This window comes from Salmo salar, chromosome 24 (genome assembly GCF_965601325.2).
Source record: "Salmo salar chromosome 24, fSalSal1, whole genome shotgun sequence".
NCBI classification, from domain to species: Eukaryota; Metazoa; Chordata; class Actinopteri; order Salmoniformes; family Salmonidae; genus Salmo; species Salmo salar.
This window is the reverse complement of record NC_138314.1, coordinates 32,527,419-32,544,717: the sequence shown is the minus strand read 5'-3', so window position 1 is coordinate 32,544,717 and position 17,299 is coordinate 32,527,419. Positions and strand designations below refer to the sequence as shown.

At 40.6% G+C, this 17,299-nt stretch overlaps 1 protein-coding gene across 1 annotated transcript in view; it reads right to left on the bottom strand.

The window, feature by feature from the left end:
• LOC106585647 (snRNA-activating protein complex subunit 4) overlaps positions 1-16,711 on the bottom strand; it is a 32,290-nt gene extending 15,579 nt beyond the window's left edge. The window contains exons 1-15 of the mRNA XM_014172069.3: positions 16,552-16,711; positions 4,590-4,730; positions 4,400-4,440; positions 4,207-4,312; positions 4,029-4,060; positions 3,776-3,916; positions 3,511-3,636; positions 3,346-3,424; positions 3,168-3,249; positions 2,880-2,981; positions 2,561-2,633; positions 2,297-2,461; positions 1,868-2,018; positions 1,377-1,483; positions 1,131-1,225 (exon numbers count right to left, since the gene is read on the bottom strand). Coding sequence (XP_014027544.1) covers positions 1,131-1,225; positions 1,377-1,483; positions 1,868-2,018; positions 2,297-2,461; positions 2,561-2,633; positions 2,880-2,981; positions 3,168-3,249; positions 3,346-3,424; positions 3,511-3,636; positions 3,776-3,916; positions 4,029-4,060; positions 4,207-4,312; positions 4,400-4,440; positions 4,590-4,716 — 1,427 coding nt within the window. The 5' untranslated portion in view covers positions 4,717-4,730; positions 16,552-16,711. The remainder of the gene's footprint in view (positions 1-1,130; positions 1,226-1,376; positions 1,484-1,867; positions 2,019-2,296; positions 2,462-2,560; positions 2,634-2,879; positions 2,982-3,167; positions 3,250-3,345; positions 3,425-3,510; positions 3,637-3,775; positions 3,917-4,028; positions 4,061-4,206; positions 4,313-4,399; positions 4,441-4,589; positions 4,731-16,551) is intronic.
• Positions 16,712-17,299: the final 588 nt, after the last annotated feature.

Genomic DNA, 17,299 nt, shown 5'->3' with positions numbered 1-17,299 from the left:
TTGTTCACATTTTTTTGTGGAAAAAAGGCAAAACTTCACTTAACGCCCAGCGTCATAACACATTATGACAGTCGTCATAACCATGTCATAACAGCTATACAACTTGTCATAATATGGTCATAACACTTATGATATTTAGACCTGTTGTGACTATATTGCATTATTTTATGGAAGGTTATGCCACACACATAAGAGTGTGAAAACCCACAAAACCTACCAAACATGGCAAAACATTCAATTTCACCATAGCCTACTTGTCAATAATATGTTTGCTATAAAACATTTTATGACCATATTATATTATCATTGTAATTGTGTACAATTTGATGTCAGACATGCACCTACCCCAATGCGCTGATACTGATGACTGGGATGAACACAGGAGCAGATTTCAGGAGCAGGACTAGACACCCTCTTTTTGACTGATGACTGACATAAGGGCATGTACGTGATAGGCCTATCTGGCTTATATATGGTCATAATGATTCTTGACAGTGTCAAAGTGTATTTTCTTAGTCCAAGTAAAGAGACACAGGATGGTCATTATACTTCATCATGAAGTGTATTCTCTGCAACTTATTTAAAATAAGATGGAAAAAAAAGTGACTAAATAATTATTTACAACAACAACAAAGGACTTCAGAAACAAACCTTCAAACTGACGGAAACTTCTCGGCAGGGAAAAAATCTATTTGAATAAATGTGGGTTTTCACACTCTTATGTAGGGGTCATAACCAGCCATAAAATAACACAATATATGTCACAACAGGTGTAAATATATGGGTCATGACAGTGTTATGACCCTATTATGGCAGGTTATGTCAACTGTTATGAGCATGTCATAACGTGTTGACGCTGGGTTTCAAGTAATGTGTTACCAAAAAATCTGAGTGGCTGGTAGATATTTTGATCTACCTGGCACAGTGGCTGGTGGACCAAAAACATTTTTTTTATGCCCTGCATGGCTGTCAGCCAATCAGCATTCAAAGCTTGAACCACCCAGTTTATAATACTTTTTCAAGTTTGAGTTAACTAGAATAGGGTGGCCATCAGGGAGACTGTCAGCGAATGTCGTGAGAGTTTGGTCAATGCATTGGCTCTATCGATCAGAGTCAATATTAGTCTTCACCTGTCCCTACACTGGCTATCATTTCTGCCAGGCACATCCTGACGTATCTTCCACCAGTTCCCCGCCCCGTGTTTAGCCACTGCTCTCAGTAGCATCTGCAACAACAAACAAAAGTCACAGCACAACTTATATTATCAAATATTTATACTGTACATATGGGGACATCACAAAATGTCCTTGGAACAGATTAGATGAAGCTAAAGATACTATTCCCAACAAAAAAGCCAAAACCCCTCCTGCCCATACCTCATCTTCTTCTTTAGACCAATAGCCTTTCGTGAGGGTCGGGTCCAGAACCTGAGTCCACCGATACATCAGCTGGCATGAGTCCCGGCCCTCCATGAAATAGGAGACTGGAGTACAACAGAAATCATGGAGAAAGCAAGCTGAATTCCCAGAACCCAACACACGATGCACTACCATGACAAGCTATAGTATCTTGTATTGAACAAGCACTTTTTCTAAAGAGAAAAATCAGTAGAGTAGAGCAGTGGACAGTATCCTGAGCGCTTTGCATTTATATTTACATTTGAGTAATTTAGCAGATGCTCTTATCCAGAGCGACTTACAGTAGTGAGTGCATACAATTTAATCAGTTATCAGTTCACGCTCCTACTGGAGCCTTACAAAGAAGGGGACATAAGCTGGGGACAACAATAACAACTCATCGATGTGCACCAACAATAACATAGATAATGAGTAAAAGCCAGGGTGTACATTGGGTGGTGGGGACTTACTCTGGGTGTAAGGGATGTAGTTCCCTATCCGCATCTTCTCCACCAGCTCTCTAAGGATGTCGTCCTCCAGTCCGCCCCACATGCTCCTCTTGAAGTTGGTGCAGATGTAGCGTTGGTATGTCTGGAGACACATGAAGGCTGTCCTGTTGGTCTGTGTGTGACATACAGGGGAGAGGACATGAGTTCAAAATGGATAAACCTGAATAGTTTACACATTCAAAGAAATTGGTCATGTTAGGACGTTCATGGAATTACACTTGACCTACCTACTACCGAGAAACTGAACGGTTCAGTATCAGGTACTTCGCTCTAAACAAAGTCCAATCAATCAAACTGTACAAATCAGGATTAGAAATATCACCTCTGGAACCCACTGATAGGAGAGCGTCACAATCATGAGGCTATTTGACCAATATTGTCTGCTCTTACCCCAAGTTTATCAGCAATCTGATCCCAGTTGTGATGCCCATATTTCACAGCAACTTTCTTGAGCATTTCAATTTCGTCTTCCTTCCAACTGGCTTTGTTAATGGAGGGATGCAGGTAGTTCTGCCAAAAGCTTTTTATGTCCTCAGCTTCACGGATGCCTTCAAACTGGATAGGAATAAGATGTTAGCGTCAACATTTAAGCCTTTTTAACAATAGCAAAATAAACACATGAATGGAGGAGAAGATAGCAGTTACTCGACCCACATCAATATTGGAAATCTTTTGCCAGTCATGGTCATCATAGCGGCCACCCATCAGCTTATCCTCCTTCAGTGCACTGCAAGGGAAAGCACATCCGGCAACAGTTACATAGCAATGGTTTGACTCAGGAACCACAAAAGGAGTTGGAGTTTATGAACGTTACAATACAATACATATGGATTAAACAATTCAATCCATTTAATCTATTCATGTAAAGTGAGAACAAAAACAAAACAGACATGTCTGACAAGATAACCGGTGTCATCTTGGAATTAATAGGCTAGATTGTTATTTCCCGTAAAATAGTTATGATGGTAATCACCTGATGGCCTCAATGTCCTTTTCAATTTCAGTGATTTGTTTCTGCAGGATTAGCTTTTCCACGTTTTCAGCTTTGGCCATTTTCTGTGTAAGGTATTCAATCCTATGAGACAAAAATCATGTCATTCATGTAGGCCAATTTGTTAACACCAATCCTAAAAATGTTTACCTACATTTCATAAACCCTATGTAAAAAGCTGAAGTTTTGCTCCTGTGCTTTTCAAAATGTAGCAAATAAGACATTCCCATTATCAAAAGATACCATTCAGGGGAAAACAATCACCCTTACTTGGACAGTTTGGGCTGTATCTTGCGTTTCATGCTGTCTTTGACCACAGCATTAATCAGCAGAGTCTTCTGCCACCCCTCCCCTGAAAAATCAAAAAGTCACTCTCCGATAATGGTGATGTCACTTAACAAGGATGCAAGGAGCACTAAGGTCTAACAATTATTATTTTTAGGCTCACATCTTTTCATCTTGAAATCATCAGTAGGTCTGATTCTTTTACTCATCTTCTCCCTGGTTTCTGGATTAGCGGGTGGGCCCTGTGGGAATTAGAGACAATGTAAAATCATGTAGGTATAACCCCTTGACCATGCTCATATTGTACTGAATCAGAACTCATCCCTACCAGAAATGTGACTTTATCTCTGAAATAGGGATTCAGAAAGCTCCCCAAGAAAAGCTTCAGTGTGGGTTCTCCAGATGTGGTAGCCTGGGGAGTTCCTGTGGCAGATAGCTGAGACATAATCTCTTTCTGTAGGGAAAAACCACAAAAATTATTACATCGCATGGACATTGCACAGCTCAGAGCAAAAACTTGAAAATATTCATTGAACAGATTTCAGACTGCACCTTTAAGAGAAGCTGTGGGCTTTTAGTTATTAGTCTCTTACTTGCTGCTGTTGATTGTCTGTTAACAGTCGCTCCAGATCCTCTAATTTCTCTTTCAACACTTCCTGATAAACCAGGTTAATTTGCAGACATGTATCTGTGTTCTGGGGTAGGTCCAGCTCCTCAGCACTGTCATCTTCGCTCTACCAGACATGGGAGAAAGGAGAGCACAAGGCCATGTTACAGTAACCTTACATCATGTGACAAACTGAAAACTGGAGTGCTGGAATTGTGAAAATGCTAATCAATACTAACCAATTCTGTTGCACTTCCTTGGCCATCCACATCTGTTTCAACACATTATAAAAGGGTTCACACTCACTCCCGGTATACATGTATACTAGCAGGAAAACTTAAATCCGTGAAACAATGAATAACCTGTCGAAACAACAAATAACCTGTTGAAACAACACATGGCAAGGGCCTTAGCTACCTGAAATAATCTCAGCATTAAATGCACCTGGACCAAGAGTGCACTCCAACTCTTCAATCTCTCTCTGTATTCGCTCCCGCTCTGCCTCCAGGTTCCCCGGAGGACCCTAGAAGAGCAGGTTGACATTATTTCTCAATTCACCTGAAATAAATCATGGTCACAAGGTAATATTGGTGATGTCAATAAGTCTTACCAAATCTTCTGGTTGAGAAGTATTGTCGTCTGATCCATCATCTGACAACAGTGAAAACAAATGACAGATTTAAGAAGCATGCCTAGGAGTTTTGAAGACTAAATTGTATTCTATGATTAGTGCAGGAGTAAGGGTGTCCTCTCTATACAAGCACACTGCAACAATGTTTTAACATGCTTTAGATACCAACCAGATGCACAACTATCTGAAGATAGTAGTTCAATGCCGGAATTGCATTCGGATCCAAGGTTTTGCTCGAGCGCCAAAATCTGGCGTTCGATTCTCTCCCTCTGTGCAAGAAGGTCATCCGAGGACATAATGAATGAGGCACCTTTTAAAAACAATGGGTAATGAATGATAACAAAACCAGGGACCAGCTAACAGCACAAAATACACTGAAAATACAGTAGCTAGCTAGTTAAGTTAACCTAAACATTACACTAGTAACAACATAGCTACAGATTGTTTCACCAGATAATGTGATTTAACCAAAGATGTTTGGTTTCCATTACTGGGAGTTACAGATTGGGTAGTGTTTGTAACCCCTTCGTAGACGCTAACATACAGTGAGGGAAAAAAGTATTTTATCCCCTGCTGATTTTGTACGTTTGCCCACTGACAAAGAAAGGATCAGTCTATAATTTTAATGGTAGGTTTATTTGAACAGTGACAGACAGAATAACAACAAAAAAAATCCAGAAAAACACTTCAAAAATGTTATAAATTGATTTGCATTTTAATGAGGGAAATAGGTATTTGACCCCCTCTCAATCAGAAAGATTTCTGGCCCCCAGGTGTCTTTTATACAGATAACGAGCTGAGATTAGGAGCACACTCTTAAAGGGAGTGCTCCTAACCACAGCTTGTTACCTGTATAAAAGACACCTGTCCACAGAAGCAATCAGATTCCATTCTCTCCACCATGCCCAAGACCAAAGAGCTCTCCAAGGATGTCAGGGACAAGATTGTAGCCCTACACAAGGCTGGAATGGGCTACAAGACCATTGCCAAGCAGCTTGGTGAGAAGGTGACAACAGTTGGTGCGATTATTCGCAAATGGAAGAAACACAAAATAACTGTCAATCTCCCTCTGCCTGGGGCTCCATGCAAGATCTCACCTCGTGGAGTTGCAATGATCATGAGAACGGTGCGGAATCAGCCCAGAACTACACGGGATAATCTTGTCAATGATCTCAAGGCAGCTGGGACCATAGTCACCAAGAAAACAATTGGTAACACACTACTCCGTGAAGGACTGAAATCCTGCAGCGCCCGCAAGGTCCCCATGCTCAAGAAAGCACATATACATGCCCGTCTGAAGTTTGCCAATGAACATCTGAATGATTCAGAGGACAACTGGGTGAAAGTGTTGTGGTCAGATGAGACCAAAATGGAGCTCTTTGGCATCAACTCAACTCGCCGTGTTTGGAGGAGGAGGAATGCTGCCTATGACCCCAAGAACACCATCTCCACCGTCAAACATGGAGGTGGAAACATTATGCTTTGGGGGTGTTTTTCTGCTAAGGGGACAGGACAACTTCACCGCATCAAAGGGATGATGGACGGGGCCATGTACCGTCAAATCTTGGGTGAGAACCTCCTTCCCTCAGCCAGGGCATTGAAAATGGGTCGTGGATGGGTATTCCAGCATGACAATGACCCAAAACACATGGCCAAGGCAACAAAGGAGTGGCTCAAGAAGAAGCACATTAAGGTCCTGGAGTGGCCAAGCCAGTCTCCAGACCTTAATCCCATAGAAAAGCTGTGGAGGGAGCTGAAGGTTTGAGTTGCCAAACGTCAGCCTCGAAACCTTAATGACTTGGAGAAGATCTGCAAAGAGGAGTTGGACAAAATCCCTCCTGAGATGTGTGCAAACCTGGTGGCCAACTACAAGAAACGTCTGACCTCAGTTATTGCCAACAAGGGTTTTGCCACCAAGTACTAAGTCATGTTTTGCAGAGGGGTCCAATACTTATTTCCCTCATTAAAATGCAAATCATTTTATAACATTTTTGACATGCGTTTTTCTGGATTTTTTTGTTGTTATTCTGTCCCTCACTGTTCAAATAAACCTACCATTAAAATTATAGACTGATTATTTCTTTGTCAGTGGGCAAATGTACAAAATCAGCAGGGGATCAAATACTTTTTTCCCCTCACTGTAAGTGCTTTCAGAAAGTATTCAGCAATATTTCCCGCATTTTGTTACGTTACAGCCTTATCCTAAAATGGATTAACAAAAAAATAAATCCTCAATCTACAGGCAATACCCCATAAAGACAAAGAATAAAACAGGTTTTAGAAATGTTTGCAAATGTATTAAAATTTAAAACCAGAAATCTTATTTACATAAGTATTCAGACCCTTTGCTATGAGACTAAACATTTTGCTCAGGTGCATCCTGTTTCGATTGATCATCCTTGAGATGTTTCTACAACTTGATTGTGGAGTCCACCTGTGGTAAATTCAATTGATTGGACATAATTTGGAAAGGCACATAACTGTCTACATAAGGTTCCACATTTGACAGTGTATGTCAGAGCAAAAACCAAGACATGAGGTCGAAGGAATTGTTCGTAGAGCTCCGAGACAGGATTATGTCGAGGTACAGATCTGGGGAAGGGTACCAAAAAATGTCTGTAGCATTGAAGGTCCCCAAGAACACAGTGGTCTCCATCATTCTTAAATGGAAGAAGTTTGAACCACCAAGACTCTTCCTAGAGTGGGCCGCCTGGCCAAACTGAGCCATCGGGGAAGTAGGGCCTAGGTCAGGGAGGTGACCAAGAACCCGATGGTCACTCTGACAGAGCTCCAGAGTTCCTCTGTGGAGATGGGAGAACGTTCCAGAAGGACTCCACCAATCAGGCCTTTATGGTAGAGTGGCCAGACAGAAGCCGCTCCTCAATAAAAAAAAACACATGACAGCCCACTTGGAGTTTGCCAAAAGGCAGCTCTCTCGTCTGATGAAACCAAGATTGAACTCTTTGGCTTGAATGCCAAGCGTCACGTGGACTTGAACCCAATCGAACATCACTGGCGAGACCTGAAAATAGCTGTGACGCTCCCCATCCAACCTGACAGTGCTTGAGAGGATCTGCAAAGAAGAATTGGAGAAACTTGAGGTTGTAATCGCTGCCAAATGTGCTTCAACAAAGTACTGTGTAAAGGGTCTGAATACTATTGTAAATGTGCTAAAAGAGTGCTAAAAATAAAAAACTGTTACTGTTTTTTTTTTTTTTATGGGGTATTGCAAGTAGATTTATTAAGTAAAAACAATTGAATCCATTTTAGAGTAAGACTACAACGTAACAAAATGTGTAAAAAGTCAAGGGGTCTGATTACTTTCCGAATGCACTGTACCTTCAGTGCCTATTGACGATAGTTTCTTCTGGCCTTGACTTTTGTTAAGAGTCCAGACGCTCGTTCTGAACATTAAAACCAGAACAGAACAGAAAACTGGACAATAGAAAAAATGTTCTAGGGACAAAATCAGAACAAAAATAATTTATACTGTTCCGGAATAGAACCGTTATTTTGAAAGCATGGGAACTGGTTAATAACTTTGTTTTACGTTCCAGGCATTTTTTTCCAGTCCTTCAATAAAATGAAATAAAGCACCTATGCAAAGCCCTCACTCCAGTGTATGTCTGCCTGCCAGCTGAAAATCTTTGCCAGTGTGTGTGTGTAGGCTACCAGCCTCTCCAAAGCATAGCCTGCTGACGTTACAAGCGTGATTCAGAAATTAGGGAGAGAGATACATAGAGAAGAATGGATTAACTTTTTCAATGCTAGTTTATTTTTTTAAAATGTACCTTCATTTAGCTGGCTAGGCAAGTCAGTTAAGAACAAATTCTTATTTACAATGACGGCCTAGGGGGTTAACTGCCTCGTTCAGGGGCAGAATGACACAGTTTTACCTTGTTAGCTCAGGGATTCGATCCAGCAACCTTTCAGTTACTGGCCCAACGTTCTAACCACTAAGCTACCTGCCACCCCAAGAATACTATAGTTACGTTTCACATTTTATTTATTAACTACTTTATTATTTAAAAACTATAATAATCTGGTGCCGCTCTGCACACACATAAGCTTGTTAACTAACTACTTACATGCTGTTTACTATGACATGTAGCCTATTTGAAATTATGTTCGCTTCTTACATTTCACCTTTTTATGTAAATTCAAATACTTTACATTCAAATCCATATGGTTTGGTTTCAATACTTAAGCCAATTGGTAGGTCCACCATCGACAGCATCCTGACTGGTTACGTCACCGCTTGGTATGGCAACTGCTCGGCCTCCGACCGCAAGGTACTAAAGAGTAGAGGTCGACCGATTAATCGGAATGGCCGATTAATTAGGGCCGATTTCAAGTTTTCATAACAATCGGAAATCGGTATTTTTGGACGCCGATTTGGACGATTTTTTTGGTAATTATTTATTTATTTATTTTTAGACCTTTAACTAGGCAAGTCAGCATTCTTATTTTCAATGATGGCCTAGGAACGGTGGGTTAACTGCCTTGTTCAGGGGCAGAACGACAGATTTTTTACCTTGTCAGCTCAGGGATTCAATCTTGCAACCTTACGGTTAACTAGTCCAACGCTCTAACCACCTGCTTTACATTGCACTCCACGAGGAACCTGCCTGTTACACGAATGCAGTAAGAAGCCAAGGTAAGTTGCTAGCTAGCATTAAACTTGCCTTATAAAAAACAATCTATCATAATCACTAGTTAACTACACATGGTTGATGATATTACTAGTTTATCTAGCCTGTCCTGCATTGCATATAATCGCTTAGGTACACGTTGCTCCAACCATAAACATCAATGCCTTTCTTAAAATCAATACACAAGTATATATTTTTAAACCTGCATATTAGTTAATATTGCCTGCTAACATGAATTTCTTTTAACTAGGGAAAATGTGTCACTTCTCTTGCAAGCAGAGTCAGGGTAAAGGCAGCAGTTTGGGCCGCCTGGCTCGTTGCCAACTGTGAAGACTATTTCTTCCTAACAAAGACAGCCGACTTCGCCAAACGGGGGATGATATAACAAGCGCATTTGCGAAGAAAGCACAATCGTTGCACAACTGTACCTAACCATAAACATCAATGCCTTTCTTAAAATCAATACACAGAAGTATACATTTTAAACCTGCATATTTAGCTAAAAGAAATCCAGGTTAGCAGGCAATATTAACCAGGTGAAATTGTGTCACTTTGCGTTCATTGCGCGCAGAGTCAGGGTATATGCAACAGTTTGGGCCGCCTGGCTCGTTGCGAACTAATTTGCCAGCATTTTACGTAATTATGACATAACATTGAAGGTTGTGCAATGTAACAGGAATATTTAGACTTAGGGATGCCACCCGTTAGATTAAATACGGAACGGTTCCATATTTCACTGACAGGAAAAACTTTTTGTTTTCCAGATGATAGTTTCCGGATTCGACCATATTAATGACCTAAGGCTCGTATTTCTGTGTCTTATTATGTTATAATTAAGTCTATGATTTGATAGAGCAGTCTGACTGAGCGATGCTAGGCAGCAGCAGGCTCGTAAGCATTCATTCAAACAGAACTTTCGTGCGTTTGCCAGCAGCCCTTCGCAATGTATTGTGCTGTTTATGACTTCAAGCCTATCAACTCCCAAGATTAGGCTGGTGTAACCAATGTGAAATGGCTAGCTAGTTAGCCGGGTGCGCGCTAATAGCGTTTCAAACGTCACTCGCTCTGAGACTTGGAGTACTTTTTCCCCTTGCTCTACATGGGTAACGCTGCTTTGAGGGTGGCTGTTGTCGATGTGTTCCTGGTTCGAGCCCAGGTAGGAGCGAGGAGAGGGACGGAAGCTATACTGTTACACTGGCAATACTAAAGTGCCTATAACTTCGCTAGGGCCAGTGGGATGATTTCGTCCCACCTACGTAACAGCCAGTGGAATCCCGTGGCGCGTTATTCAAATACAGTGGGGGGAAAAAGTATTTAGTCAGCCACCAATTGTGCAAGTTCTCCCACTTAAAAAGATGAGAGAGGCCTGTAATTTTCGTCATAGGTACACGTCAACTATGACAGACAAAATTTGAAAAAGAAATCCAGAAAATCACATTGTAGGATTTTTAATGAATTTATTTGCAAATTATGGTGGAAAATATGTATTTGGTCACCTACAAACAAGCAAGATTTCTGGCTCTCACAGACCTGTAACTTCTTCTTTAAGAGGCTCCTCTGTCCTCCACTTGTTACCTGTATTAATGGCACCTGTTTGAACTTGTTATCAGTATAAAAGACACCTGTCCACAACCTCAAACAGTCACACTCCAAACTCCACTATGGCCAAGACCAAAGAGCTGTCAAAGGACACCAGAAACAAAATTGTAGACCTGCACCAGGCTGGGAAGACTGAATCTGCAATAGGTAAGCAGCTTGGTTTGAGGAAATCAACTGTGGGAGCAATTATTAGGAAATGGAAGACATACAAGACCACTGATAATCTCCCTCGATCTGGGGCTCCACGCAAGATCTCACCCGTGGGGTCAAAATGATCACAAGAACTGTGAGCAAAAATCCCAGAACCACCGGGGGGACCTAGTGAATGACCTGCAGAGAGCTGGGACCAAAGTAACAAAGCCTACCATCAGTAACACACTATGCCACCAGGGACTCAAATCCTGCAGTGCCAGACGTGTCCCCCTGCTTAAGCCAGTACATGTCCAGGCCCGTCTGAAGTTTGCTAGAGAGCATTTGGATGATCCAGAAGAGGATTGGGAGAATGTCATATGGTCAGATGAAACCAAAATATAACTTTTTGGTAAAATCTCAACTCGTCGTGTTTGGAGGACAAAGAATGCTGAGTTGCATCCAAAGAACACCATACCTACTGTGAAGCATGGGGGTGGAAACATCATTCTTTGGGGCTGTTTTTCTGCAAAAGGACCAGGACGACTGATCCGTGTAAAGGAAAGAATGAATGGGGCCATGTATTGTGAGATTTTGAGTGAAAACCCCCTTCCATCAGCAAGGGCATTGAAGATGAAATGTGGCTGGGTCTTTCAGCATGACAATGATCCCAAACACACCGCCCGGGCAATGAAGGAGTGCCTTCGTAAGAAGCATTTCAAGGTCCTGGAGTGGCCTAGCCAGTCTCCAGATCTCAACCCCATAGAAAATCTTTGGAGGGAGTTGAAAGTCCGTGTTGCCCAGCGACAGCCCCAAAACATCACTGCTCTAGAGGAGATCTGCATGGAGGAATGGGCCAAAATACCAGCAACAGTGTGTGAAAACCTTGTGAAGACTTACAGAAAACGTTTGACCTGTGTCATTGCCAACAAAGGGTATATAACAAAGTATTGAGATAAACTTTTGTTATTGACCAAATACTTATTTTCCACCATAATTTGCAAATAAATTCATTAAAAATCCTACAATGTGATTTTCTGGATTTCTTTTTCTCATTTTGTCTGTCATTGTTGACGTGTACCTATGATGAAAATTACAGGCCTCTCTCATCTTTTTAAGTGGGAGAACTTGCACAATTGGTGGCTGACTAAATACTTTTTCCCCCCACTGTACCTTAGAAATGCTATTACTTCAATTTCTCAAACATATGACTATTTTACACCATTTTAAAGACAAGACTCTCGTTAATCTAACCACACTGTCCGATTTCAAAAAGGCTTTACAACGAAAGCAAAACATTAGATTATGTCAGCAGACTACCCAGCCAGAAATAATCAGACACCCATTTTTCAAGCTAGCATATAATGTCACATAAACCCAAACCACAGCTAAATGCAGCACTAACCTTTGATGATCTTCATCAGATGACACACCTAGGACATTATGTTATACAATACATGCATGTTTTGTTCAATCAAGTTCATATTTATATCAAAAACCAGCTTTTTACATTAGCATGTGACGTTCAGAACTAGCATACCCCCCACAAACTTCCGGTGAATTTACTAAATTACTCACGATAAACGTTCACAAAAAGCATAACAATTATTTTAAGAATTATAGATACAGAACTCCTCTATGCACTCGCTATGTCCGATTTTAAAATAGCTTTTCGGTGAAAGCACATTTTGCAATATTCTAAGTAGATAGCCCAGCATCACAGGGCTAGCTATTTAGACACCCAACAAGTTTAGCCCTCACCAAAGTCAGATTTACTATAAGAAAAATGTTATTACCTTTGCTGTTCTTCGTCAGAATGCACTCCCAGGACTTCTACTTCAATAACAAATGTTGGTTTGGTTCAAAATAATCCATAGTTATATCCAAATAGCGGCGTTTTGTTCGTGCGTTCAAGACACTATCCGAAAGGGTAAAGAAGGGTGACGCGCCCGATGCATTTCGTGACAAAAAAATTCTAAATATTCCATTACCGTACTTCGAAGCATGTCAACCGCTGTTTAAAATCTATTTTTATGCCATTTTTCTCGTAAAAAAGCGATAATATTCCGACCGGGAAATCGTGTTTTAGTACAAAGAGAGAGAAAATAAAAACATGGTGTCGCCCCGTGCACGCGCCTCAGTCTGATGGTCCTCTGATAGACCACTTACCAAAGGCGCTAATGTTTTTCAGCCAGAGGCTGGAATTAAATCATTCAGCTTTTTCCCGGGTTCTGAGAGCCTATGGGAGCCGTAGGAAGTGTCACGTTACAGCAAAGATCCTAAGTTTTCAATAAACAGAGCCAAGAAGCCCAAGGAATGGTCAGAGAGGGTACTTCCTGTACAGAATCTTCTCAGGTTTTTGCCTGCCATATGAGTTCTGTTATACTCACAGACACCATTCAAACAGTTTTAGAAACTTTAGGGTGTTTTCTATCCAAAGCCAATAATTATATGCATATTCTAGTTTCTGGGCAGTAGTAATAGCCAGATTAAATCGGGTACGTTTTTTATCCGGCCGTGTAAATACTGCCCCCTAGCCCTAACAGGATAAGAACATCCAATAGTCAAAGGTATATGAAATACAAATCGTATAGAGAGAAATAGTCCTATAAGTCCTATTATAACTACAATCTAAAACTTCTTACCTGGGAATATTGAAGACTCATGTTAAAAGGAACCACCAGCTTTCATATGTTCTCATGTTCTGAGCAAGGAACTTAAACGTTATCTTTTTTACATGGCACATATTGCACTTTTACTTTCTTCTCCAACGCTTTGTTTTTGCATTATTTAAACCAAATTGAACATGTTTCATTATTTATTTGAGGCTAAATTGATTTTAGCCTCAGAACATGCACAATGTATTATATTAAGTTAAAAGTGTTCATTCAGTATTGTTGCAATTGTCATTATTACAAATAAATGTAAAAAATAAAAATAAATTAAATTATAATATATATATATTATATATATATATATAATAATATATATTTTTAAATTTAAAAAAAATAAAATCGCCCGATTAATCGGCAGCGGCTTTTTTTTGGGTCCTCCAATAATCGGTATCGGCGTTGAAAAATCATAATCGGTCGACATCTACTAAAGAGGGTAGTGTGTACAGCCTAGTACATCACTGGGGCCAAGCTTCCTGCCATCAAGGACCTCTATACCAGGCTGTGTCAGAGGAAGGCACCAAAAAATTGCCAAAGACTCCAGCCACCCTAGTCATAGACTATTCTCTCTGCTGCCGCATGGCAAGCAGTACCGGCGCGCCAAGTCTAGGTTCGAAAGGCTTCTTAACAGCTTCTACACCCAAGCCATAAGACTCCTGCAAAGCTAATCAAAGGGCTACCTGGGCTATTTCCATTGTCCCCACAACACCCCGCCATTTTTACGCTGCTGCTACTCTGTTAATTATCCATGCACAGTTACTTTCCCTCAACATATTACCTCAATTACCTTGCCTAACCGGTGTCCCCGCACATTGACTCTGTACCGGTACCCCCTGTATATAGCCTCACTACTGTTATTTTATTGTTGCTCCTTAATTATTTGGTAACTTCAGGTTATTTTAGTCAATACTTTAACACTTTTGTTTCTTAAAACTGCACTGTTGGTTAAGGGCTTGTAAGTAACCATTTCACAGTAAGGTCTACACCTGTTGTATTCGGTGCATGTGACAAATAAAATTTGATTTGAGGTAGTCCAAAAAAATAGATGGGTGTTGGTTAAATTGTGATTTTAATGAGCTTTTTGAGCATGGAGCGTTTTTTTTAGGAGTGGTAGAAAAGGACATGGAGCACCAGAGCAGTTACTCACCGCTCATTGGATTTCCAATCGCTCAACTCCGCTCACAACTCTAATCTGCACTGATTGGTGAAGTAAATTAATGTTGCGCTAAACCCCCCACCCCCCAAAAAAATACACTTCAGAGGTTTAAAAAGGAACAGAAAATAACGATATAAACCGTTACTTTTTGGGGGTTTGAACCAGTTCAGAACTTTATTTTGCTGGTGGGAACAGTGGAACGGAATTAAACAAATGATGGTTCTGTTCAGAACGAAAAGATTGGAAAATAATTTAACCCATGGTTCAAACGCATCACTTGCGGTACTGTTTTGGAAACACAAGGAAGGTATCTTTCATATCAGCGAGAAATAATACAAATTTAAAAAAGGTTAAATTACTACACACCTTTATAAGGTTAGTGTTTCCATACAGCCATATCTTCATGTTACAGTGCTTGTTACTGGAAGACAGAGGGAAGACAGCCGCCACCTGTGATTATTAGCCATCTAGTGAGTAAGCGTAACTGGGGAGAAAGTATAGATCGTCAACTGGAGGCACACAGTTTATAGATCTGTGCAAAACTGCTACAGTAAGTGCATCTTTTTTATTTGAAAGATTCTTTCTCGCTGATATGAAAAATGTGGCATATCAGCATATACTACCGTTCAAAAGTTCAGGGTCACTTAGAAATGTCCTTGTTTTTGAAAGAAAAGCACATTTTTTGTCCATTAAAATAACATCAAATTGATCAGAAATACAGTGTAGACATTGTTAATGTTGTAAATGACTATTGTAGCTGGAAACGGCAGATTTGTTATTGAAAACTACATAGGAGTACAGAGGCCCATAATCAGCAACCATCACTCCTATGCACTAGCGGTTCGGGGGGGGGGGGGGCAGTGCCCCTGTGAAGACAATTTTGGACCTCCTTGTGGCCCCCCTAAATGTGGAGTATGAAATAATTTTTACATAACACATTTTTGCTATCATTCTTTTTTTACATCCGTTATTAGACAGTGGCAACGATGATTATGAACATGGTCTTTTGCCTGCAATGCAGTGAAGAAAATGATATGACAACAATAATGTCTAATGTAACTGGCCCCTCTAACAGTACAACTGGCCCCAGCTTAGCCCCCCCAGTTGAAATGGTCTAGAACCGCCACTGCCTGTACGGCGCTACAGAGGGTAGTGCGTACAGCCCAGTACATCACTGGGGCAAAGCTTCCTGCCATCCAGGACCTATATAATAGGCGGTCAGAGACTCCAGTCACCCAAGTCATAGATTGTTTTCTCTGCTACAGCACAGCAAGCCGTACCGGAGCGCCAAGTCTAGGACCAAAAGGCTTCTACCCATTTTGTACGCTGCTGGTACTCGCTGTTTATTATGTATGCAGTCACTTCACCCCTACCTAAGTGTACAAATTACACACACTGACTCGGTACCCCCTGTATATAACCTCGTTATTGTTACTTTAGTTTACTTGGTAAATATTTTCTTAACTCTTCTTGAACTGCACTGTTGGTTAAGGGCTGGTAAGTAAGCATTTCACCGTAAGGTCTACACTTGTATTCGGCGCATGTGACAAAAAGTTTAATTTGTCAATAGTTACCACATGCACAGTCATAAACCCCGCCCATTTCTACAATTTTTCTTAATTTGGTTTTAAACCTAATTTTAACCACACTGCTAATCTTATGCCTACCCTTAAATTAAGACAAAGTGAATTTTTACAATATAGCCAATTTTGACTTTGTGGTTGTGGTAGGTAGCTCGCAAACTAGTGGAAACTCGAGTTGGTGGGGCGTGCTGGAATCCAAACTCATGCGCGAGCAGCAACGATAACATTTGCAGCTAATTCAGTAACTAACAAACAACACCTGAAATAACCCTAATGCAAAAGCAACATCCCTCAATTTCAGCATCAGTCAAAAAGTCTGGTCTAATTTAGCTCGACTTACCAAAAGCAGACAGGTTAACAGATGTCTTGTTATGATTTACAAAATATGTGGTAAATATGATAACAAATATATTAAAACAAATAACTGTCTCGCTAGCTAAATCACAATGAAATTGATTGGCATTCTGTTTCGTTGAACATCTCTACGCGCCGCAAACAACACGGCTGGAACATTAACATATTTCCCAGCATGCAATTTTGAAGGAACAAAGTTGGTTGTTTTAAATATCGTGGCATTCATAAACAATTTAGATTAATGAATGTTCCAACTCAATTCCTTGATTAAAACAATCAAATGTAGCATTGTAATCTTCAAATGCATTAAATACCCACAATGCAACACAAGCGCCACAGTAAACGTTACAGGCTTTACACAGCAGCTCCAGTTTTTCAACGTTACTCGCTATCCGGAACCCCTGGGATGACCTGTAAAATGGTTAATGGTAAAGGTTAAGGTAAAGGGTTAAGGTTAGGGATAGCACTAACCGTTTCTAAACCCAGAGCATTTAAAAAATAAATATATTTAGACAGGGAGTCAATGCTAAAACCAAATTCTATTTTCTAGATTAGTCCCGTTTAGCACACATTAAACTACACATACACATTTGACTAGAGGGAGTGGAGTTATGGGTTGAGATCCTGTACAAGGTGGTGGCTGGTGGGATCATCATAACTATTATCCAATCAGAACCCCCCAAAATGCTACAGACAGTATGCAGGCATTCATGAATACCAATGAAATGAATGCC